Here is a 26,333-nt window from a genome sequence, read left to right as displayed (position 1 = left end):
GTACATCGTCATCAAAAAAATAATGATAATGACGACAAGTTCATATCAGAATTTGAATGTAAATTTATAAACAAAAACAGAAATTAGAATATTCTCTTTCGTTGTTTCATCACATTCATCATGATTAGTCTAGAACCCGAATTCTAGAATTATATTAAATTACTACTACTACTGGTACCAACAGTAGAGAACGACCACCACTATTCTCAAAGAAAAAAAAACATTTCAGAAATTAATACATACCAGGTTTTCTAGAATTTTGGCCACAAAATATTCTTGATTCTCGAACCACCGTTGTTTTTGTTGTTATCATAATTCACATGCATTCACACAGACAGAGTAGTAGCAGTGGAAATAATTTTTTTTTTTCATTCTCGAACATCTTTTTGCATTAATCCATAAAAAAAATTACAAAGGGAAAAAAGGTAGAAGCATCATTCTACAGATAGATAATGTGTAATGTGTGGGATGTGAAATAAAAATAGATTTTATTTTTTTTTCGTACGAAACGGTACCAGAAAATAAGAGAATCACAAAATAGTTTTATCTATAAATACCACTACTACTACCGATGAAACAACCACCACCGTTTAACTGATTTCGTATACAACGTATTTCGTGTGTATACCGTTATCTATTTAACCAAAACCACCACCATCATCATCAACATTTTGAATTCAACAACAATCCACGATTCCGATTCCACATTCGAAGAATCAATGATGCAGCTGCAAGACACACAGCCATTCAACATTATTGAATTTTTTTTCTGGTTGTTGATATTTCCAAAATGACTTTATCACTATCATCTTCATATACATTTGTTTGTCATGGTAATAAAAACAACTGAAACAAACAAACAAACCAATAAGAACAGAAATTTTATTGAATTTGAATGAAAAAAAAATTTATTTTCTTGTTCAAAAAAAACTCAACAAAAAGAAATAAAGAATTTTCTTTAAACAAACATCATTTCGTCTTGTGTTTGCTGTTTCTTTTTTTTTATTCTGCAAAAATTCATCATAAATCATTTGTTTTTTATTGCTAACACAAAATATTTTTATCGGCTAAATTATTATTGTGTAATTAACACTTGTGTGTGCGTGTGTTGGTGTTTATGGTGGTTGAGAATCATCATCATTATCATCATCTGTTGAATTTGATGATCATCGACCGGGTTTTTTTTTATTTCTGCGCCAATTGTGTTTTGGATCGATCCAGAATCAACCAACAACAACAACCGGAGGTAAGTTTTAACATTCACTTGTTTTTCATCACTATCATTCGCAGCAAAAAAAAAACAAACTGCCAAATATAATGGTTGACAACCGGTTTGGTTGATTGATGAATTTCTATCGTTCGTCCACCACTACCATAATACAGAACACAGAATACATTGATGATAATGATGACGCAGTGTTTGTTTCTCGAAAAAAAATTCTTTACAACAAAATAATGTTTATTTTTGTTCTGCATGAATAGACAATATTTTGTAAAAAGCCATTATTCTATCACACACATACTCCATTTTCTTATTTTTCATCACTGAATTTTTTTTTGACAATTTTTCTATCTTTTTTTGCTTGTTTCTGTCTTCAAGCACCAACAAACACACACACGCATTACCACCATCAGCCAAAGAGTTTTCTCGAGAATGAATAATAAAAACAAAATATTCGGCTAAAATGATGATGATGATGCTTGAATCAGTCAGTCACACAATATAACCTGGAAAAAAAATTTATTGACAACAACAACAATAATAATAACTGATGATGATTGGTTATTTCCAAATTCTCAATTCTATCTCTTTCACATAAGCAAAAATTCTGTTCAATGAAGCAGCAGGATTTTTAATTCTTTTCTCAAGAAAAATAAATAAACATCATCATTTATTGATTTATTTGGATTCATTTGATAAAATTTTTTTTCGTGTAAAAAATGAGAAAAAATACATTATTTTTCATTTTTTTGCTTTTTATATTTCAAAAGAATATTCTTTTGATCCTTTCATCATTACCATCATCATCATTGGCCTTCATGATCTTAATGTTCATGATTTTTTTTTCTACCATTTCAGTGTGTGGCTAAAAATATAAATTCAGTTTCCTTGAATGTGCTAAATTTAACAACACATAAAATACAGAGAGAGAGAGAGAGAATATATCACAAAGATTCTTTCTGTTTTGGTTTAATTGTAGAATTATCGTTTTATGAGATACAAATGGAAAAAAACCCGATGCCATGACATTTCTTACGATGATTATTATTATCAATAATCATAATCAAAAATAATAAGACAAAAACATACAAATAAAACATGGTTTTAATAGATTGTTCCGTTCACTCGTTTGTTTGCATTTGATTATCACCATCATCACTATAATGATTTTTCAGAACATGAAATGATTCTCCAAGAATTCTATATTTCTATTGTTTCATTGTGTTTGCATTTGTTATTTCAAGTTTCAAATCAACAACATCGTCATTTTTTTTTTGCTATACTTTTCTCGGGATCTTTGTTGCAAATCAAAGTTTTTTCGAGCTCGAAAAAATTGTTATATGGATGCGAGATCAGTGTGTGTTTGGTGATGTGGAAAAAAATAATCATCATCGTTTCATGTACAAAATTTTCGTTTTCTTGAGAGAAAAAAAAATTTTCCAAACATAACAAAAATTTATAAACATGTCAATCATCTAAATATATTCATTGGAAAAAAAACTGCCCACCAAAAAAAAGGGACACACACAGTGAGATAATGATTACCCACAGGTATGTTTTGTGGTGTTTTCACACTATACACTACTACAACCAGAATATTTATTATTTATTGAAACTCATGTTTATTGCGTATTTTTTTTCTCTTTCCTCTTTACTTGGAAAAATTACGTTTTTTTGTGAATGTAGTATCTAGATCAAACTGGGTGTGCTCTGTTCGTATTCGCTGTTTGTTTGCTAAGGAAAGAAATTGGAGTAAAGATTTTTTCCCGCAAACAAAAACTTGTAATCATAATGATAGTGATGATGATGATTATTATGGAAACAAAACAAAAACAAAAACAAACAAAGAATCAAAAAAGAAGAAAAAGATTATAATTTTCATAGACACCCAGGAAAAAAATATCCAGAATTATTATATTGAGAATATTTCCACGATGATTATGTGAGTCATCCACAGGACAAAAAAAAAATTTGTTTCTAGATCATCATCATATCCTATCTGGAGAGACAGCAATATCATATGACACACAAACAACCGGATAAGATGAGATAATTCCAATTCGTATCGTTTGTTTGTTTTTTACTGTGTCATTAGCCATTAATATCATGTGTTTATGTGTTGTAAAAAAAGCCAATTTCTTTCTCTCTCTTTTTTTGTTATTTAGCCAACGGGCATAAGCTTTTTTTGTCTCTTTCTAATTTTATTCTGTATTAATAGAATCAGAATATAAGATCTTTTCTTTCTTTACAGACAGAATCTTCAAGGATTCTTCATTCGTGTGAACAAACACACACACACACACACACGTCATACATTGATGTATTCAAGTTGATGTTTTTTTTCTAGGTCATTAATTCCTATGACATTCATTTGAAGAAAAATAGAAGAATAATACGGAATTTTATCATGAGAAAGAGAGAGAGAGAAATAAAGAAAACAAACAAACGAAAATGAATTTATGAATGAAATAAAATGAGATTAAATCAATCAATAGATCGATTCAACAATCTATTGATGATGATTACATTACATGAATAAATAAGTATTTTCTTTTTTGTTTTATTTTTCATTTCATCACCATCGCAAGATTGTTTTGTTGTTTTGTTTGAATTAAAATGGTTGAATGATTTTTTTTGCGAACGAAAAAGAACAAAAAATTCACGGTGATATTCATCTATTTTTTTCACACTGTTTTTGTCCGGGAAAATGTCCATAGCGAGAAAAAATTATTCAACTGGAATTTTGAAAAAGAAATAGAGATAGAGAGAGAGAGAATGGAATCATTCACCGGAATGAATGAACATGGTCGTTGTTAAGAGAATAATGGAAATTTTTTTTTTCATAATCATCATCATTATTAAAGATATTGAAAAAATTGGATCATTCTCTACAAGGAAAAAAATAGCTTCTCTACTCTAGAATATTCTTCGATGTAGCTAAAAATGGAGAAACAAGAAAAAAAATCAAAAACAGCAGCAGTAGAAAAAAACGTTTAAAACGAATCAAACATTTTATCATCTTCTTTGAATCAAAAACTCGAAAATCCGTCTTTGTCGTCGTCATCGAATTTTTTTTTTCTTTGATTTTTTTTCCTCTTTCACTTTCTTTTCCCCAAAATGATTATTATTCTTTATTCGTATGACGTAAATTAACAATTCGTCAAAAAGAGAAAAAAAATCTTTTCAATGTCGAACACATATATATTCGTCACATTGCTAAGTGGTAAATGAAGAAAAAAAAAATTCTTGCCAATTATCATCATTGAAGATTCATATTTTTTTAGCAAGAAGAAAATATTAATAATTTCATCTGTGTGACAAATTTAGAATATTCAAAACATTTCTTAATTTCTGGATTAAACAATTCGAACGAAAAAAAATTTTGTTCTTTCAAATGTAAAATATTGAAAAAGACAAATTCACCCACAAACACACACACACATTAGTAGTACTTATTATTGTTGGATTATAAAATTTTAAAACAAATAAAACCAACGAACCAATCAACCTGGAAAAATTTTTCTACTTATTCAAAAAATGTATGGCCTCAATACTTGCCGCTGTTGTCGTCGTTGGTTTTTTTCTAAAACTCAATCATTATTCAATTATATAAACAGAAATATTGTGGAAAAAGGAAGCAAGAACAAAATAGAGAAAAAGAAAAAGAAAAATCCAATAAAATTCAATTACCAATGACAAACAAAAGCTATCAATATTCAATTTCAATATTGTGATATGATTGACAAAAACACAACTACAATCCAGAAAAAAGTGACATCCACCCACAAAACACACACACACACACAATGAATGAGCATAATATTTTTACATTCAGAATAGAAAAATCAAATTAATATTCTGCTGTCATCATCATCATGATCATGATCATCGGTTTTTTTTCCTCGAAAAACCTGAATCGCTAAATACAATTCGAGAGAAACTGTACAAAATCCTCAAAATATTAGAACCACCATTTTATCGCTTTCTCTCTACATATTCTGGAAAATGATCAAGAATCATTATCATAATATAATCACAGAATAACAGCGATGAATGGCGAAAAAAAACTAGAATTTTCAACCATGAAAAATATATTCACTCCATAATGATGGTGAAACAGCGTAGTAGTGTAGTAGTGTTTGATCGATGATGGAAAAAAATGAACGAAAATTCAATTTTTCCGTTTCGCCGCTGAATAATTAATGATCAATTTGATTTTTTTCTCTTCATCATCGAAAATTGCCCATTCGTCCGTTGCTGCTGTGGCTGTTGTTGCTTATGAAATTATCCGATGGAAAAAAATTTAAAAATATTTCGCTAATAACCGGTTGACCGCAAAAATAACCAAATGTTTAATGATTGTTTCATATACTACGTGTATTTGAATTGATAAACATGATTCAGAATTATGACAAGACATAAAAAATTCATGTTCCAATAACAAAAAACATGGTTTCAACGTGTTTCAAGTGTTTTTTTCGGAACAATTTATTCTCTAGAAAAAAAATACATTAACCTCGATAACATTATATGACCGGAAGCGGGAATTATTCTACAGTCATCATCTTTTTCATTCATTTAACTGATGAACAACGACAAAGAAACATGAATAAAAACCAATTATATTCATGGATGGACAAACGGAAATTTGTGTGGCAGACAATCAAACTTCCTTTCTAGTTAATTTTTATTTTTTTTTGTTCGACCTGTCTATTGTGGCCAGGCAGCCGGCTGACGACCGGTCGGCCTGCCAAAAGATAAATGAATTGAATACGGCAATCTAGAAAGAGAAAATAATCGAGAAAAATAATAAATTCTCAATGGAATTTATTTTATTCTGCTTCTTCAAATGGTTATTAGATGAGCAAAAAAAAAAAAATAATAATTAAAAAAACGACCGATAACAATAACCGAAAAAAAACAGAGAAAAAAAACACTGAAATAATTATATAGTGTGTCGTGGACCAAAAAAAAAAATTGTCCATCATTGCCACTCTGGTCTGTTTAATTTTATCGTGTTCCATTCACAAAATAATTATGACCAGAATAAAATTCCGGGTTATAAAAATTTCGAAAAAAATGTAATTTAAACAACAACAATGTAACAAACAAAAAATGATTATACCTGGTTTGTTTTCTGTTTATCTTGTTGTTGTTGTTGTTGTTGTTTTGTGGCTATAAAAAAAACACACAAGTACATGGCTGTATCAAGGGAGCTATTTTGTTGTTTTGGTTTTCTCAGAATTACCCGATAACAGAAAAACCTATAAAACAACAACAACAATCGAACTTTCCATGAAATGATATCAATTTTCAGTGTAGAACAAAATCTGTATGGGGAAAAACAAACAAAACAAAATGAAAAAAACATTGGATACCCAGCGGGTGAAAAAAATCTTTTCAAAGTTTTCAATTATTGAAATTGAAATTTTGTAAAATGATAATGATGATCATGATCATTCACTAGAATCATCGGAGAGAAAAAAAATCACTGAAATTCTAGCTAGAATTTTTTTTTTGGAAAATTGAAACCAGAAAAAACAACAACAAAACAATTAGAGCGAAAATTTTTGAAAAAGAATTCTTAACAAAAGCAAAAAAAGCGAATCACAATGATGATGGTGATGGCAAAAAATTTTCAACTTTAAAATTTGATGAAGCGAAAATTTTTTTCATTTCATTCTGTTTTGTAGTCATTTTATTTTCATCAGTCATTTCACATTGAAATGAAAAAAAAATTCGTTAAATTCGTTTGTTTGTTTGTTGTTTCAAATTTCAAATGAGCCATTTCACATTTCGATCATCATCATCAACATCATCGTAATGATAATTTACGGTTGATTGTAACGATGATTCTCTTGGAATCCTTTATGGCTCATGTGACAGCACGGTTGTCAGAAAAAAAATCAAAAGTCAGAATTTTCATCAAAAAAAAGAAGGAAATAATTCAAAGAGTTATGTATGAAAGAAAGGCAAAAAAACAATTCTAGAATGACAACAACAATAACAACGAAAGAATAAATTCCGAAAAACAAAAGAATGAGAAAAATGTAACTTATGGATCATTTTCATCATTGTTGTCGTAGTTGTTGTTGTTGTATTTATTGGTAGAATTTCTCATTCCTGATTCTTTCTTCCGGTTGATGTATCATGTAAAATGTGTGTCTGTGTACTCATCAAAACGATTTATGTTGTTGTTGTCGTCGTTAAATTCCGTTTGTTTCTCAGAACAACTTTTTATTATTATTTTGACCGCGATCTTTTTGTTATTCTCGTTAAGGTCGTCATCCATGTTTTGTTGTTGTTGTTGGAGCAACAGCAAAAAAAAAATCCAACGAACCGAAAAATGAGAAATGAGAAACAAATAAAACAGAACAACAACAACCACGTATGAGAGAGAGATGGTATGTTTGTCTTGTTTTTTGATTTCGGATGTTTGTAATTTTTTTCACTTGTTTTGCAACAACAACGAAAAAATCAAAATTCAATTTCTACCAGAGTGGTAAACCAGGTAAACGGAATTTTGCTTGTTTATTCTCATTAAAATTAAAATTCAGAATCAATCAATCGAATCAATGATGAATTTGACAACAGAAAAAAAACAAATGACATGAAAAATCACTTAGTGGAGATTAGATTTTTTATTCTGCAAAGTTTGATGATCCAAAAACGAAAAAAACAAATTAACAATTCTTAGACACTCCCTGCATATATATCTTGTTTAAGAAACAAAACGAAACAAAAAAAATAAATCTTGTATCGATACTGTTGTAAAATGGATCATGTTTTGGTTTCGTTTTTTTAACAGGGAAAAACATGATTCCATTAATTTTCATGATGATGATGATGATGATAATATATGCGGTACATTAAATCTAATTGAAAAACTGTGGAGAAAAATTCTGGCATTTGCATTTGAAAAGATTTGCATTTCAAAAAAAAAAAATTTCAGTAATAATCATTATGATGATGATGATGATGGATGGGAAAAAAATCGATGCTTGTGCCCATAATCAACAAACTGACTGAATTCGATCGACAATGACACACACACATACACACGTTCATTCATTATTTTCATGACGACATTGATTTTATAATTATCGATCTATAGATCATCATTATCATTTGCAAGTTTTTTAGATCATTATTAAGGAAAAATACGATGAAATAATAATGATGAATAAATGAAAAGTTTACATACGGTGGTTATGAATTTATTATCATTAAAATCAATAAATACCAGATAGTGTGGGTGTGAAGAAACAAGAAGAAAAAGAAAAAGTTTCCGAATCAAAGAAATCAAATCAAAAAAAAAATCCAGTTACTTTTGTACTACTGTACATATACGATACATTTGTCGAATCCGCCCACGAACAAAGTTTGTGACAGATACACGTATCCACAATCTTTGAATGGTGTAAAATAAAAAAAAACTTTGACTTGATTGGAATTGATGAAAATTTTACATTTTACATTTTGCAAAAAAAACATGATTCCAGTTATTATGAAAAGTCGAAACTTTACTTTTTTGCCTTGAAAATCTATAGCTATAAGTTATAAGCAAACAAAATAAACTGAATCTTCTGCAGAAACAACAACAACAACAACAACGACACAACTAAACGAAATAAAACCACAACAAGAAAAAGATACCTTCAAGGCAAGAATATTTATCTCTTTTCACTGATACAAGAATCAAGAATTTTATTCTTCGTTTTTTGTCAAAAAAAAACATTCAATGAGATGAAATGAAATATCAGCATCATTGTTTCTGTTGTGTGTGTGTGTGTGCGTGTGTTTAGCTTACGAAATTGAAAAAAAAACTTTCCAGTATTTTCTCATTTTTTGATCAAAATGAAAAAAAAATTGCCCAACGGCAAATATTGCAAAGCAATGTAGAAAACGAAAAAGTTTAAAAGTTTTGAACATTTTCTCTATATGAAATAATCATATTGAAAAAAAAATTTTCGAAAAATGAAATTTTCCATCTTTTTGAATTGAAATCGACAATTTCACCAAATGTCAAACACAAAAAGATTTTTTTTTTCTTGTATCCGAATTTGTATTCAATTGAATCAATTTTTTTTCCTTCGACTTGAAATTTACAGATTTTCAGAGCAATGTTTTTTTTGTACTGTTTTGTTTTCAACGAAATCAAATCAAGTGTGTGGAACGGAAAAAAAATTCAATACGGAATTATTTTTTTTTAAAGAATAAGTTATTCATAAATAACGTAGAAAGAAATAAAACTGTTCACATATTACATGACCGAATCTTTTGCTTGTGTTTACTTTTAGGATTTTTGGACATTTTATTATTATTACGGCTTTACTGGCATCTCAACAAATATCCAAATTCATTTCTGGCCATTGAATGAAAACAAAATTGTTTGTTTATTATGATTATTAAAACAGCCAAAGCACAACAACAGCAGCAGCAGATGTTCCAAAAAATAAACCCGGCTGCTGCTGCTGATGCTTTCTTCATTATTCCTGAATCAAGGTCGTAAATTTTTTTTCTAGTTTCTGTTGATCCATATGTTACAAATTAGCTTGATGTGTTTCACCCAATTGACACACACACACACACACTTGTTGATTTTAGAATCTTAATTATGAAAAAAATTTAATTTAAAATTGAAAAATTCTGGAAATAAATTAATGGAAAAAAATCAAGAAGCTTTTTCCGAAGAAAGAAAGAAAAATAAAATCATTGTCAATAATAACATCACCGAGTCAAAATGGCGGACATTTTCTGAAATCCAGAATCATAATCATCATCATCATTAATGTTATTAGATTTTTAATTTCTTTTGACGCCCAACATACATCTATTTTTTTTTTATTACACCGATTCTGTTTGTGTGTGTGTTATCATTATTTTTATTAGAATCTCCTTCTTTATTTCTCACTTACTCTGTGTTTGTGTTTACACTTTGCTTTTGGCGTTGAAAAATTTATACTTTATTTGATTTTCTTCGGGTGGTTGGGTGGCTGTCATTATTCTTTGTTCAAGTACATACCCTGGCCGTTTTTCACCAGTGTTTCTGTTTTGTTTTATTTATTTATCTCACACCAACACACACACACACACCCAGACGCACACATCATAAAGAAAAGTAATGGATCTAAATGGCTGGACAAGAAATGTTTCCGAATGAATGAAAATCAGAAAGGTCCAGAAAACCGGGTTTCTTTCTTTCTTTTTTTTTTGGATAAAATGAATATAAATCTTACACAACGGCATACAAACGAGCTAATTTACATTTATTTATTTTCAAATCCGGCTAAAATAATAACAAAAAAAAATCGGATTTTATTTTTCTGGGAAAAGTTTTCGGAAAAAAACTTTAAAATAAATTTTCCAATCCAGATTAGTGTGTGCGTGGTAGTTATTTTTCTATTTCAAATTCGATTAATTTAAAATCAATTTCACCATCAAAAAAAATATACGGGAATCTGGTTCCCGTTTTCAGTGAGATGGTTATTGTTGTTATTGTTGTTGATCATTCACATCCTGCTGTGTGCCTGTTTTGTTTTGACGATAACAGCATTATACAGAATGCTGTATACCTCCTATTGGGTTTTTGTCAACAAAATTGAAAAATTGAAAACAAAAGAAACTTTGTTTCTAGCATAGCATTTCATTACTGATTCTGGTCATAGAATTGTTGTTGTTAAAAAAAATGGAAATTTTCCAATAATCATAATAACAATTCTTTCAGCTATTATGATGATGAATATTGTTGCTCGATTTGAATTCAAGAATATTATTTCTATAGGACAAGATGAACAAAAATATTAAATGAAAAAAATGATGATGATGCTAATTGAATTTTCTTTTCCATCATCATTGCATGGAACGGATGTTTGCGTTGCATATATACTAGTGTGTGTGTGTGTGCGACAAATTAATTTCTTCGTTTTTTTTGCTTTTCACGTTAATTTATTATGCAAACTGTTCGCGTTTTTCGGTTTGTTTTCAGTTTTTTTTTTCATGAATATTCATCATCATCACCAATTAAAAATGATGATGATAATGATAATAATCAACCACAAGCTGTCGCTGTTAGTCGTCAAATGATCATAAATGGATCATAACAACAACAGCAACAGCAGAAGCAGCAGCAGCTTCACATAGATAAAAAAAAGTAGTTTCATCAGATATAACTATGAGCTATTGTTGTTGATCAGAAAAAAAATGACAAGCAATCAATCGATCAAATCACATTCAATTATATTATCATCGATTTTTTTTCGCTTCTTTACACTCGATCTTTTTGGCACTTTACTATTATGTTGTTGTCATATAATAATTTCATAATAACGTTTTTTAACGAAAATGCGTGCGTCTTCATCTTCATCATCAAATAATAATGGCAAAAAAAAGATCCAAAGTGATGATAACAATATTTTTTTCATTGTTGTTGTTGGCCACAGACATTATTAGACATTAATAGAATAATAATTGAATGGTGTGAATGAAAAAAGAACCGTTGATTCTTTCTTTTTATTTTTTGGCTCAAATTTGATTGGAAAAAAAGCTTTTTGAGCAGAATTGAATCTCTCAAGTATATGATATCCTTTGTTTGCATTAAAAGAATTTTTTTCTCTTTACGAAACATTGAAAGGAGATTAACAGGCTGGTTCTGTTTGTGTGTGTGTGTGTGAGAGAGAGAGAAAAAAAAATACATCAGAAGATCACTGGAATTGAACCGAAAAATAATGGCCATTTTTGATTCCGTGCAAATAATTTGTGTGAAAATATTGATTTTGTTCAGAAAACCAAAAAAATAATCACAAATAGATGATCAAAATATACAAGTTCATGTTTTTAATTCCATCTCTCTCTCTCTCTTTCTCTCGGTAAATAAAATAAAATGAATCTAATACTGCCGCAGTCTATCAAACATACACAAACAACAACAACAACAACTGTCATCGCTTGTTATCGCATTTTTGTTGGTAATTTTCATTGTTTTTATATGATTAATGGACAAACAAATAAACAAACAAACACTGTGTTTGTGTAATTAGATCACCGATTCTGGATTGTGAAATGAAAGCTGAAAAAAGTATCCAATTTCAACAAAAACAACAACACCCTAAAACTATTGGGAGTGAATCTACACAAACATAAGTTTTCTGACAAAAAAAATGTGAAATGTTGAAATAGGATAGGAATCGATTCATTTGAAATGTTTTTTTTTTTTTTTGGAAACTTGGGAATAACAACAAAAACGTAAATGACGAAAGCAAAAAAAAAAAAAAAACGAAAACCAGAAAAAAAAATTATGCACAAAAAACCACCATCACCAAAATGGTGCATTAATAACTGAAAAAAAACCAAGACAAAAAACCGTACACCGAAAACTGAATAATGATCAACAGAGCAGAAAAACAATAACAACAACAATACGCGAAACAATCACTCACCACCGCACACGAAACTAGAACATTTTCCTTCTTCTTCTTCTTCTTCATCATCATTCACTTTGCATTTGGGAATAACATTCATTCATTGCATTGCTTTGCATCGTTTGTTTTCAGTTTTTGCATTTTGATTAGGATAATTTATCATTTTAATTTTTCAAACCATGAAAAAAATGATGAAAAATGGTATGGCCCACCATCAGGCAGGTCTATGATGATGATGATGAAACATTTTTTAATTGAATAAATGTTAAGGTTTCTAAAGAATTTTTTTTCCAAAAACAAAAAAAAAACAGTTGGACATTTATTCAAGAGAATAGAAATGAAAAAAAATAAATCTTCACTGATTCAGTGAACAACGTCATTTGCAAGACAAACATGCAATTACATTCATCAGTAGTATTCTATATTCTTTGGGGATACATTTTTTCCGTAAATAAGCAAATCCCGTTTTTGTTGTTGTTGTTGTTGCTCCACAATTGATCCATCCATAATTGTACATTCATGATATATTTTTTTTTGTTCGTTGTTTATGTGGATCATCATCAATGAGATATATACAAATTGTATATAAAAGCAAAATTATGTAAAGCATCGAATAATGAATAAAACAAACAAATAAAAACGATAATGATGGCTCGAATTCTCTAGAAAACAATTTATTCATCATTTCACAATTCATCATTCGCTCATTTTTTCATCGTTCGAAATTATCGTCATCAATCTTGAATTATCAACAACAACAACAAAAAATTATGAAACATGATAATGATCACAAAAAAAATCAGCAATAGAAATCATGCATATAGGATAATAATGATAATGTTTATTATCATTCTGTTTTTGATTATTAAATCAAGAATAATCATGATATTTCAATGGCGAAAAAAGAATCTACCAGAATATTTCCAGTGTGTGTTTGCATAACTTTGCAAATAATAAAACGGAAACGTGCAATTATCATATCGATTGCCCATCATCATCGTATTTCTCCATTAGGCATTTCCTTTCGTATACGAACGAACAAATAATGATAACTTTTCAACAATAAAAAAAATGAGTGAAAGGAAATGAAAAATTGTGGTTGAAACAAAAAACAAAAAAAAAATGATGATGATGATGATGAATGTGGTTTGTTCATCAGTTCATCGTAGTGGGAGGCAATTCATTATTTTTTCCTTTTGATTTTTTTTTGCCAGATAGCAATTCTGCAAAAAAAAAATTGAGTGATATACATAGATACTGTAACCGACAACAACAACATCAACAACAACAACAACAACAACGAGAAAAAACATGATAATTATATACCATAATGTAATTAGAATAATTAAATCAAATCATGAATATTATTTATATTTCGTTTCCATTTTCTAATTTTTTTTTGTCTGTTTGTGGACAAAACTAGAAAAAAAGAGTCTAATAATCTAATAATGTCAATTATCAACTGTGTATAGTAATTATGAATTATAATTATGGAAAACTTTCATCATCATTATTGAAAAATGAAGAGACATCATCATCATTATCACCCTGTAGAATTGGGCACAAATTTTTTGTTCTGGTAATTTCTGGTAATTATGAATGAATAGAAAATAAAACGAGAATATTCTTTCGCTATACATGTTTGTGTAGCAGTGAGATTTTGTTTTGTTTTTTTTTTTTGGATTTCCGGTTTATTTTTTTTTCTTCATGTTTGTAACTTTCCATGAACTACTAAATGTGATTTTGGAATAATAAAAATGTACCACTACAAGTAGTTGAGTTGATAAACTTTTTTCTTTTTGGACTTGATGATTTCTTTTTCTGGTGACGTTTTGAAAGTTTTTTTTTCTCTGGTATTCATTCGACATTCACAGTTTAGTTGTTGCTGGTATGGAAAAAAATAAGTCAAGAGAAACATAGTAAAAAATTATCATAAATAACACATTCTCAGTGTTGTTGTTGTTTGTTGTTGTTGATGAAACTTTTTATTTTCTTTTATGAAGCAGTAAAAACACCACCCACACACAACCACTATATATTTTATGACTTTATCATCACCATCACCATCATTTCTTTTTTTTTGTAGGAGGTGTGTTGAAAAATTTTCTCACTTCACTGTGTGTTTTTTTTTTTTGCTTAAATTAATTGGTAAAGATTGATTGTCGCTGATTGCTTGTTCATGGTAGTAAAAAAAAACATTCAAGATCAACACAATCGACATCTTCATCACCATACAATCGATACATCTACCATTGACGAATATATATAGGAGTTTTCTTTATTCCCATTTTTTTCCGCATCGAAATAAAATTGGATTTTGTTTTATTTTTGAACAAAAAAATTTCAATTCAAAATAATAATAGTTTCTTTGGTCGTTTGTTTTACTTTTTATATGCTCTCTATTTTCATTTCACTTCTCATCACGAATGTTTCGTTTTTCGTTCTCGTTTCAACAAAAAAAAAACTAAATAAATAATTTATTACAATTCAAAATCTTTACTCTATTTTTTCTTGAAAAAAAATTCAAATTTTTTTTTCTTTCTTTTTTTTCACTCAAAATTTTGTTCTGCACCGATAAGGAAAATTGAGATTCATTTGGGTATTATTATTCGTCGTCGTCGTCGTCGTCGTTGTTGTTGTTGTTGTTGTCGTCGTCGTCGTTATGAAATTCAGATTGTTGAAAAGAATTTGAATATATTTCGCTACCGAAAAAAAACTAAAAAGAAATAAATGGAATCAAAGCAAAAAAAAATTTTCTACTCTAACAGTGGTGGCAATACTTCTTTTTGCCAATTACATTACATAACATTCGATGTAATGTAATATAACCGAAAAAAAATTCTGAAAAGTATTCTCGATTCTGTAACAAAAAAATGATTGAAACGCGCATCATCATCATCATCATCATCATCATCAGAACAACCATATTTTTATTGGAGAATTTTCCCTTTCTTCTAGAATTTCGTTATCCATCATCAAGCACCTTTTTTTTCAATTGCATCAGCGAATTTTTATTCATTTCGTTTCATTCCATTTCTATTATTACTGTCGCTTTTTGTTTTGTTCTGTTGCACCATTTTCGGGTTTGTTTGTTTTTTTGGTTTTTTTTCTGTTCTGGTTTATCTCACACATTTCATTGTCAGTCATTGTTGTTGTTGTTGTTGTCATCTTCTTTCAAAAAAGAATTTTTTTCGTTTGTTTATGGTTTTTTTAGGCTGAAAAAATGAGAAAAAAAAATCCTTTTTATAGAAATTGAATTTTAATGAATTTCAACGAATGAAATTCTAAGCTATTGAATCGGTTAAAAACAAAAAATTCAGACACTACATTATGATATGCTGAAATTTTCGAATCAAATCACACGATTCTTTGAATAAACCCAATGATCGATCGATTTATTTAAATCTATTGATCTTGTGTGTTCATGTGTGTCTTTAATCGGTTGGCCTGAAAAAATGTTGAAATTGAAAATTTAAAAAAAAAATTCAATCGATCAATACGATTGATCCATGCTGATGATGATGATGATAGAGGCAACAACAATTCAACCGGCAAAATGAAATCAATTTCGCCACCATCACCACTACATTATCTATGAGACACGTAGACAAGTTTTTGGTGATGTTTTTGAAACAAATTATTGGAACAAATTTTTCCGGAACAAAAATTCATTTCAAGTGATTTCTACTCGAATTTGATTATAGCACGAACCAAAAAAAAAAATTCATCTTCAAGCACTTTTTGGATTCTTTCCAGAAAATGAAGGAACCCAGAATCTCCAGAAAAGATCGATGAATCTTTTACTTTTTTGGCATTGTCTTGTCTGTGAATTTTTTTTTCTTTTGATCCAAATCGATTTCGTTGATACAAAATAAAAAACAATCGATCACAAATCGAGAATAAAGTATCGATAATCGTAGCCTGTGGTCATTAAAACTGATTCGACAGTAAGAATCGATTTTCAGTATTTTTTCTTGGTCAATTTACAAAGAAAATTGTAATCTGATGGACAAATAAAAATGAATGACCTGATCTGATCATTAGAAAGATCGATTGATTTTCTTCTGAGAATTGCATTCGTTGAATCGATTTTTCAATTTCAACATCTTCATGTGACCCACAAAAAGAAACAGAAATATAAAAAAAAAATTCTCATAGCCAAGAGAAATACTGAGAAATTTTCCGAAAACCACCATTGGTCATAATCAAATTTTTTTCTATTATTTCAGTTCTGAATAATAATTTCATTTCTTTTTCTTTCTAATTTCTTAGAATCATTTCCAATACTGGTAACGGAAAAAATATTCAATTTCCAATGATCAAGATCGATAATCATCAATCATTATTGAATGAGCGAAAAATTTTTCAAATCACACACAACTTGAAATTTCAAGTCATCGAATAAAAATGAAAACTTTTGGTTCTTCTTCATTTTGAATTTTTTTTTTACTAGAAATTTTCCAGGAAAAAACTTTCCGTAAATAATTTTTTTCAAGAAATTTTCCTAAATTTTTTTTTTGTGTGCCAAATGAAATAATTCGAATTTCAATCAACCAACAAAATGTCGAAACATATAAATACACATTTATTTTTTCATATGAACGATTCAAGTAGTTCAAAACAAAAAGATTCTGGCCAATCATCATCAACCGGCGGGGGTGGAGGTTCGAAACCAAAAAAACCACCAAGTACATTGATAAGTGGCTATGAAATTGATACAAATCCACCATTGCCATCAGAATCGGGTGATTATTATGATTATTATACAAATTATGGTATACCAGAATATTATGGACAAATATCACCATCAGCATCATCGCCACCATATGCATATTATAATCATGATTATCCTGAACATCAGCAGCAGCAACAACAACAACAACAAAGACAACCATCATCATCTTACTATGGTTATGATGATTATTATAATCGACCGGATAATGATACAAATAATTATCACCAAAATGATCAACAAATCAGCTATGAACAACAACATAATAATGGTCGTGTATCATATGGCCGTGTTTATGATGATTACTCGAACCATCGAGGTGGCAATAGTCAATCGATGGCATTTAATTATCCAATAAATAATAATTACAATAATCAACATCATTTACAAGCACCATTAATATCACCACCAATTTATGATTCAACAAAACGTTCATCACCATTATCAATTGGTGGTAATGATTTAAATCACCATCAATGGTCACATCCACCATCATCATCGTCATATCGTAATAATAATGATCATCATCATCGTGGCCTTAGTACATTTGCACATAAATTACATCGTATTACATTTGTTGAAGCTTGTATATTTCAACCGCCTGATTTACCATCACCAGTACGTGCCATTGGTGGTGGTGGTGGTGGTCAACAACGTTCATTACCACCACCATCACTACCATCATCACAACAACAACCACCATTATTACCACCATCGATACCTTCCATATTACAACAACAACAACAACAAGGTGAACGTTCACCAACATCAACCGGTGGTACACAATATTACCAGGAATGGACATCGAAACATATGCGTCATCTGTGTTCACGTTTCGAGAAACCAGATCAACAACAATTATTAATGAATGTTGAACGTAAATCAAAATATCCATTTATAATACTTTGCACACCGGAACCAACGGCGGCCATTTCAACTTTGTTATCAAAATCATCATCATCATCATGTTCATCGTCAACAGCTACAACAACTGGAACAGCAACAAAAACCTCAGCACCAGCAACCGGAAATCATCATCGATATCATCGTGAATTAAGTCATAATTCATCAACAGTATATAGTATAGATGATAATGATGATAATTTAATCGTTGGTGGTAATGGTGGTGATTTGTTAGATGATATTATCGATGATGATTTATTGGATGATAATGATATTGATGATGATGATCGAAGATTGATGGGTGCTGGTCCCGAAGAAGAAGAACATTGGATCACACAAAAACAACGTGATAGTGTTAATAGTCATTATTTACCACCACCACCACCACCATTATTAATGCCACATATATGGCCTGAAATACGTTATATTGATGGATTGTATACGGTTTGTGCATCAATTGTTCGTCCCGGTTCCGGTGTTCCGTGTGAATTTGATGAATATCTTTATTCTGATATTAACAATCATTATTCATCATCATTCGATCATCATCAACCTGGACAAGGAAAACATATTTCATTTCAAGATACAGCATCAATGAAACAATCGGCCACAACATCAAATCATCATCATCATCATCATCAAACATCATCAAGACCAGCTGGTTATATTGTATCAGCGTTTGCAACATTTCCTGGTGAAGATAGTGATCGTTTAGAGAAAAATTGGTTATTTTGGACCGGTAAGTTTCGTTTTTTTTAACTGAAAATCAAATCAAATCAAACATCATTAAATTATACTGAATGTGTGTGTGTGTATATATACCAGCAACAAAACAATTTGTGAGCACCAGAAAAAAACATTTAGATTGATTAATCGATCCATTGCAATATTTTTTTTCATTTCTGCTCATTTCACACTTGTGTTTGGGTGTGCGTGAATAATAAATTGAATTTTTCAATTTCAAATCATCATTATCATCATCAGCATGATGATTGCTGCTGCTGTTGTTGCTGCCCGAAAGAAAAATTTCGACTATCTATCCACATGAACATTTTTCAGTTTTTTTTGTTGATTGAATGAAAATCACAAGAAAAGCAATTACACATAATGATTCACACCAGAATCATTCACCCAAAGGGCAAAACACCTATGATGTGTGATAGGTATGTGTTGGACAAATAATGAAATCAAATCTAAAGATACAAATCAAGAGAAAAAATGAATCTAACTTGATCTTCCTTGAAAAAAAACAGTTTTTTTTGGGCGTCTAATCAAAGAAAAAAAACGAATGACAAGAAAAAAAGTCATGAAAACAAAAACAACGCCAAATTGATTTTCAAACCAAGACAATCATCATTACACACAATGAATGAATGAATGAATGAGGAGGGTGAAAGTGAGAAAAATTTATCGAAAAATTATCAAAATAACACACAAACACACACGAATCGAGAATCAAATCTTGGATCGTGTCTTAATTTGGAAAATCGACACACACACACACACAAAACATTAAATATTCAAAATAGAAAAGAGAAAAAAAACCATGCATATGATCAAGATCATCATCATCATCAGTGAATGATGACAGGAAATAAAATAATGAATGATCGAGAATAATGAAGAAAAAAAACCAGCAAACAAGAATCAAACAATGAAAAACACACACCACCACATATGGGCCAAGCCCATTAAATGAATGAATTGTGAATTTTCAAAGTGAAAAGCTTTTTTTCTTCTCATTTTGAAACACAGAAAAAAATGAATGAATGAATGAATGAAAATTAGATCATCGAGACTTGAATGGAATGGAATTGGGATAACAGGGAAAACTAACCAAACTCACCATCAATAATGATGATGATGATGATGATAATAACTACAACCGACCGATAATAATAATGATGATGATTATTTTGATGATGATGAAACTTTTTCTATTCTTTCGTTTGTTATTAGTAGTAGTTTATTGGAAAGAATTTTTCGCCATAATTTCATTAAAAGTATTTAGGTTACGTTTGGTGTGCTCTATCGGTGTGTGTGTGTGTGTGTGTGTGTGTGTGTGTATGATGCCGGGATTCTTTTCGTTTTTCAGGTTTTTATCAAAATGAATGATGGATTCTCTTTCGTTTTCTCTCTCCCTCATAATTGGATGTATGTGGCAATAGAGAATTGTTCAAACTTTATTATCAAAAAAAAAACAGTAATGATTCTGATGATGATGGAAGTGGTTATTATAAACAAAATTATTGATTTTGATCATCATCATCATGATCATTGACAAATGAACCAAACAAACAAACAACAACGGGAAAAAATTCTAATTCTGTTCATTATTCACTTACCACTACTTTTCATCATGGACATCATTAATGTGTGTCCGAGTGTTTGCACATCGATTGGACAGATGCAACAACAACAACAAAAAAAATTTCATCGACAAAATTGACATGTTGGAGAAAGAAAAAATTAGTTAACATCCCCAAATTCTGGTTATATAATTTTATTCTCAACCATTGACGATATCATTATTAACAGGCAATCAAATTTACCAATAATTCTCTCTCTCTCACTCTCTATTATCGATCCAAATCGATTAATTAACTTTTACAGCTTTTACTTGCACTCGGTTTTCGCTACACTGTAGTAGTGTATATAAATCAGAATCAGATCAAGTGATTAAGTAGTTTTATTAAGATTTATGAAGATTATTTAATGCAAAACTCTGCTAAAATCAAATCAATGACAGCCATCCACACCCACACATTTGTTAAATCTATCAACAAACGACGTTAAAAACATTTGCACAGACACACAAAGAGAAAATGAACAAAAATGTTTTGAAAACAAATTCCCAATTGGCCATTGAAAAATTTCAAGAAAATTTCCCATTTTCATTATTATTATTAATCACTTGTTTATTTATTCCGTTTTTTTTTCGTTGCTGAAAACTTTCTTAGGTGCCCGAATCCTGTATAAATATCTACCAACATGTGTAGGGCTACGAAGGCTGATATTTCTGAAACGTTGTCCAGATATGTATCGTGAAGATCTGATGACTAATCATCATCAACAAAGTAAAATGAAACCGACAATTTTCACCGGTTTCACTTATGTATTACTATGTGAATGTTTCAATTTAAAAGAATCATATATTGCTTCGGTTTGTACGACAATCGATCAATTACGTGCACGTTGTTGTGGTTATTCTGCACTGTATCTGACACATTTTCAACAAAAATTACAACAACAACAACCATCGCTTCATTTTCAGCGTCAATACTCACAACAACAATCGCATCATTCTCAACAGCAGCAACAACAACAGCAACAATATCATCATTATCAACAACAACAACAACAACAATTCCATCCGCTTCACCATCATCAACAACAACAACAACAACCACATCATTCATATCATCACCATCATCATATACCGAGACATCATCGTAGTACAAGTGATTTTAATGAATATGATGGTGATTGATTGATCAAATTGATTTTGACAGAGACAAACCACAAGCTGAAATAAATCACAAGATAAATTCGAATCCAATAAATTACCAAAACGAAACGGGAAAAAATTGGATAAATCAACAACAACATTATGTTTAAACAGCAAACGTTCACTCACTCATTCTACAAACGAAACCATCGAAATGATTTATGATTCCTTGAAATATGAACTTGATTCAAATTCACTTTATTCTCTCTCTCTCTCTCTCTCTCTCTCTCTCTCTCTCTCTCTCTCTCTCTCTCTCTCTCTCTCTCTCTCTCTCTCTACGTCGCTCTCATGTTGCTTGTGACATTTTTGTCACACATTCAGAGAAAAAAACAAGAAAAAAAACTGCAAATTCTTAGGAAAATTGATTTATTTTTACCATGATTCACATGATTTTTGATTCTCGAATTTCTCATGCTGTTTATTCATAAAAATAAATGAAAATGAAAATGATTTTCGATCAATGTACCAAAAAGTTTTTTTCCTTATTTGTTTCATTTCTTTTTTTCTGTAACAAATCGATCAAAGAGAGAAAGAGAGATTTACAAAAAGATTAACGAGAGCAAAAAAAAAAGAAGAAAACGATGATCTTCGATTACAATTTATTCCATTTTCGATCCACTAGATTCTGTGAAAAAAGTTTCATTTTCTGTTATGTTGCTAGCGCGGAACCAAATTCTATTTTAGTTTCTTAATGTATTAACCAAGAATAAAAAAAAGTCACGAAGCTTAGTTGTGTGCAATAATCAATGATTATCATCATTATTATTATATTTGGAATCCTAAAATCAAAAAAGATTAAGTTGCAATGAAATTAAGTCGAAATCTCACGCACACGCAACAACAACACAATGTTCATATATTCGTGTCAAACACACACACACACACACATGGTCATGATCAGAGAGATGAAAAAAAAACCAAAACCAGAAATACAAAAAAAAAACCAACTGATACAACACTAAACACAAATGATGTGTGTGTGTGTGTGTGTGTGTGTGTGTGAATGGCAACTGAAAAAAATGTATTCAAGTCTCTAAAAGACCAAACCGGAACGAAAATTGCATAAATAAATGTGAAATACATCTGGAACACCAACCAACGATCAAACATGGAATTTGTAATGGCAAAAGAAAAAAAATTTTTTTTTCTCATTCAAAATCGACCACAATTTCCATTTCAAAGAAAAAAAACTAGACTAACATTTTTCCAGGTACGATTATTTTCAAGCTCCATTCGGTAAAAAAAAAATGGAGAAAAAATTATGAAAATTTTACATTCTGTGTTTACATCATCATCATCATCATTATTATTCTGAAATTCGTGAGAATATTATTATGTAAAAAAACTGTTATTATTAACTTATATTGTTCATCATATACAAACACAGTGTATTTATTTTTTTGTTCTGTTACAAAATTTAACAATTTTTTTTCTGTTGTTGATGGATTCAATGAAATTATCAATAAAATAAAAATAAAAAATTTACTTTGCTTAATCAAATTTTCGTTTTTCATTTTGCGAATAAAAAAAAACAAATTAGCCATACGCTTATTCAGGAAATTTGATTAAAATTCATAGTTTTTACATGAAATTTTTCTGCAATAGTCATCATGTTTAAATGGAAATGACAATTTTCATCGACAAGAAAAAACTTGCTTGTTCTGTGTGATGAAAAAAAACCATACATCTCATTACAAGTCGATCATTAACATTTTTTTTGCAAGAAAAAAATAATGCTGATTCATTGATTGATTTGAATTCGTTTGGTTTAAATTTATACCCACTGAAAATCGTCATTTGGGCAAAAATTTAATTCTACAAATTGAATCTATCATTTCTGCTGCTGATTATTATTAGTGAATGAGATGAATTCTGTCTGATTTTTTATTCACTTTTTCAACGGGCGTGAATATCGGGGTGTGAAACATTCATAACAATGGATCGATACAAACACACAAAACTTGAATTTGTTCAAGTGGAAAACCGTATACCGAAAACAGCAACAACAACAAAAAACCGAAAGACCGAATTGATTGATTTGATTCAATTCAATACAATTCGCATATATAAATTGATTCAGCCGAAAGCAAAAACAACAACAACAAAAGCCAGAAAAAAACTTAACGAAAATGAGAAATTCAATTACTTAATTTACTCTTGATTTGTTTCAAGTTGTTTTTGTTGTTGTTGTTGTTTTTGGTACTACAAGCTAGCGGAAAAAACAGCTATTTATTCTTCATTCAATCATTTTCTGAAACAACAACAACGACGACGACGAGAAAAATAAACATGACTTTTTGCGAAAACTTTTCTCGTCCAAAATTCTTGTGTAAAAACTTTCGGGTTAACAAAATTCGTTCAACCAAACAAACGAACAAAAAAAAAATGATCGAATGAATCAAATGTGCAAAATTAGAAAAACAACAACAACAACAACAATCCCAAAAAGCTCCGATTAACAAAAATGAATTGAAAACCGAAAACAAAAACCGAGTCACCCCGGTTTTTGTTTCACCCAGGAAACGAAATTGAAGCAAATCAAACAAAAAAGAAATGTAGTTTTGGATCCAAAAAACATTTCAATCAGAAAAAAAAGTAAAATCTCCAATCATGTGATCCATCTTGTGTGTGTTTTGTGAGTCTGATTGATCAATCAAGAAGAAAAAAAAATCTGGACCGAAAATTTTGGGCTAATCTTATGATCTTGAACTTTGTGTGTAATTTTTTTTTCGTTTGTAAATTCTTTGAATAGCATAGATTTCAAACAACCATTGATTGACAATTTGACGATTGACTTTTATCAATAACAACAACAACAGCAATGTCAGTGTTTTCGTGTCAAATAAGGGATCAATCTTTTCAACAATTTCGCCAAAATTACAGTTATATATAAATCTGTCGAATCATATCGAAAAAAAAGAAGATTCAGGAACATGATCCATATGTGTGTGTGTGTGTGTGTTTGTTCACTTTGGCCTAGATTCATATGATTGGGTTTTTGTGCAAGAGATTGAGAATGAAAGACAAAAGAAAAGTTTGTTAATAACAAAAACAAAGATTGGATCAATGTGCCTCACACACACACACACACACACACACAAAAATACAAATCAAAATTCTGTATTCATGGATATGGCAGATGAATCGAATTAAATGATTGGAACCGATAAATAGACAGGAAAAAAATGACAAAGAATTTCCCCTCACCATTGCCGTGTTCAACAATTTTGCGATCTTCATTTCGATTCGGGATTTGTTTCATGCGTCCGCCAATCCTAAATTTGTCGATCTGTCAGCTTTTCTATCTTTTTTCACATGAAAATTGTAGAAAATAAAATTGCAAAAAATCCACCACCACATATATGAATGAAATGAAAATAAATAGAATCGATGATGGTGATGATGATGATGACAACAGCAACAAAAAAAAACCAAACGAAACGAAAAAACAATAAATTTAAGCCAATAAATCCATGTTGTTATGGCGAAATAATAAATTCAACAACACAGACAGATACATAGAAATGTGAAAGAAATAAATAAAAAAAAAGTTCAATATAAAAATGTATGATGAGTGGGTGGTGTTGTTTTTATTGTTGTTGTGATTGAAAATTTATATTAAAGAACCCAAAATCAAGTGACAAAATTCCATTGGTAGTCTGAATGAATGTCAGTGAAACAACAATGTTGTTGATTTCCAATTTTTGCGAGAATATTTTCATTTTGATTGTGATAAACTTAATGAAAATCGGCCAATCAATAATTGTTATTGTTTTTTTTCTATCAAATCTAAATTGCTTGGAAACTTTTTCTCTATTTCTACATTAGTGGGTGGTTTTTTTCAAGGTAGAAATTGGTTGAATGATGATTATGATGATGATGATGATGATATTACAGTCATTTGACAAAGATGAAAATGTCAGCTAATTCGTTTTTTACAACTCACTAAATGATCAGAAAATGGCCGACGATAAAAAAAAACAAATGATGACAATTATAATTGATGATGATGATCACCAATGATCATCAGTGGAACAAGACACGCGAATCAATCTCTCATTTCATTTCGATCAATTTACAAATTAATGATGATCAACAAACAAACTAACAAAAGACAGACAAACAAATGAAAATGGATCACACACACACACAAACAGAGTAGTAAAGTCAAAATAAACCAGAAGAAAATAAAAACACCCACTTTCAATTTAACATTTAATTTAGACAAATAAACACACAAACACACACACACACACCGTCGACACAATCGCTATTCACATACGAATTTGTTATATTTCAAAATTCAAGAAATTATTCTTGACAGATAAATATAAACAAGCGAAACAAACTGAAATGAAATAGAGAAAAAAAAACGGAAAAAAGTAGAAACAAAACACCCTTATTTGGAACAGAATTGGACAACAGCGGAAAAAAATCGATCCATCTATAACAAGACAATTTATTTGCTTGTGTGTGATATGGTAACTGCTAGGACTGTATTTGGTTTTCACAAATGCACGGTGTGTGTGTGTGTGTGTGTGTGTGTGT

At 29.8% G+C, this 26,333-nt stretch overlaps 1 protein-coding gene across 2 annotated transcripts; it reads left to right on the top strand.

Annotated features, from left to right (window-relative positions):
• The first annotated feature begins 710 nt into the window (after window positions 1–710).
• Window positions 711–23,280, top strand: LOC124490334 (uncharacterized). 2 transcript variants are annotated; one of them, XM_075729817.1, is made up of 3 exons: window positions 711–1,246; window positions 16,915–19,016; window positions 21,238–23,280. In XM_075729817.1, exons 2-3 carry the CDS (start codon window positions 17,204–17,206, stop codon window positions 21,765–21,767), a joined length of 2,343 nt encoding a protein of 780 aa, XP_075585932.1. In that variant the 5' UTR covers window positions 711–1,246; window positions 16,915–17,203; the 3' UTR covers window positions 21,768–23,280. The 2 variants fall into 2 exon arrangements, with proteins under 2 accessions (XP_075585932.1, XP_075585933.1); XM_075729818.1 differs by lacking the exon at window positions 711–1,246 and adding an exon at window positions 13,929–13,974 and having other exon boundaries at window positions 21,238–23,076.
• Window positions 23,281–26,333: the final 3,053 nt, after the last annotated feature.

The sequence above is a fragment of the Dermatophagoides farinae genome, chromosome 4 (genome assembly GCF_024713945.1).
Source record: "Dermatophagoides farinae isolate YC_2012a chromosome 4, ASM2471394v1, whole genome shotgun sequence".
Lineage (NCBI taxonomy): Eukaryota > Metazoa > Arthropoda > Arachnida > Sarcoptiformes > Pyroglyphidae > Dermatophagoides > Dermatophagoides farinae.
This window is presented reverse-complemented; position numbering and strand designations above follow the sequence as displayed.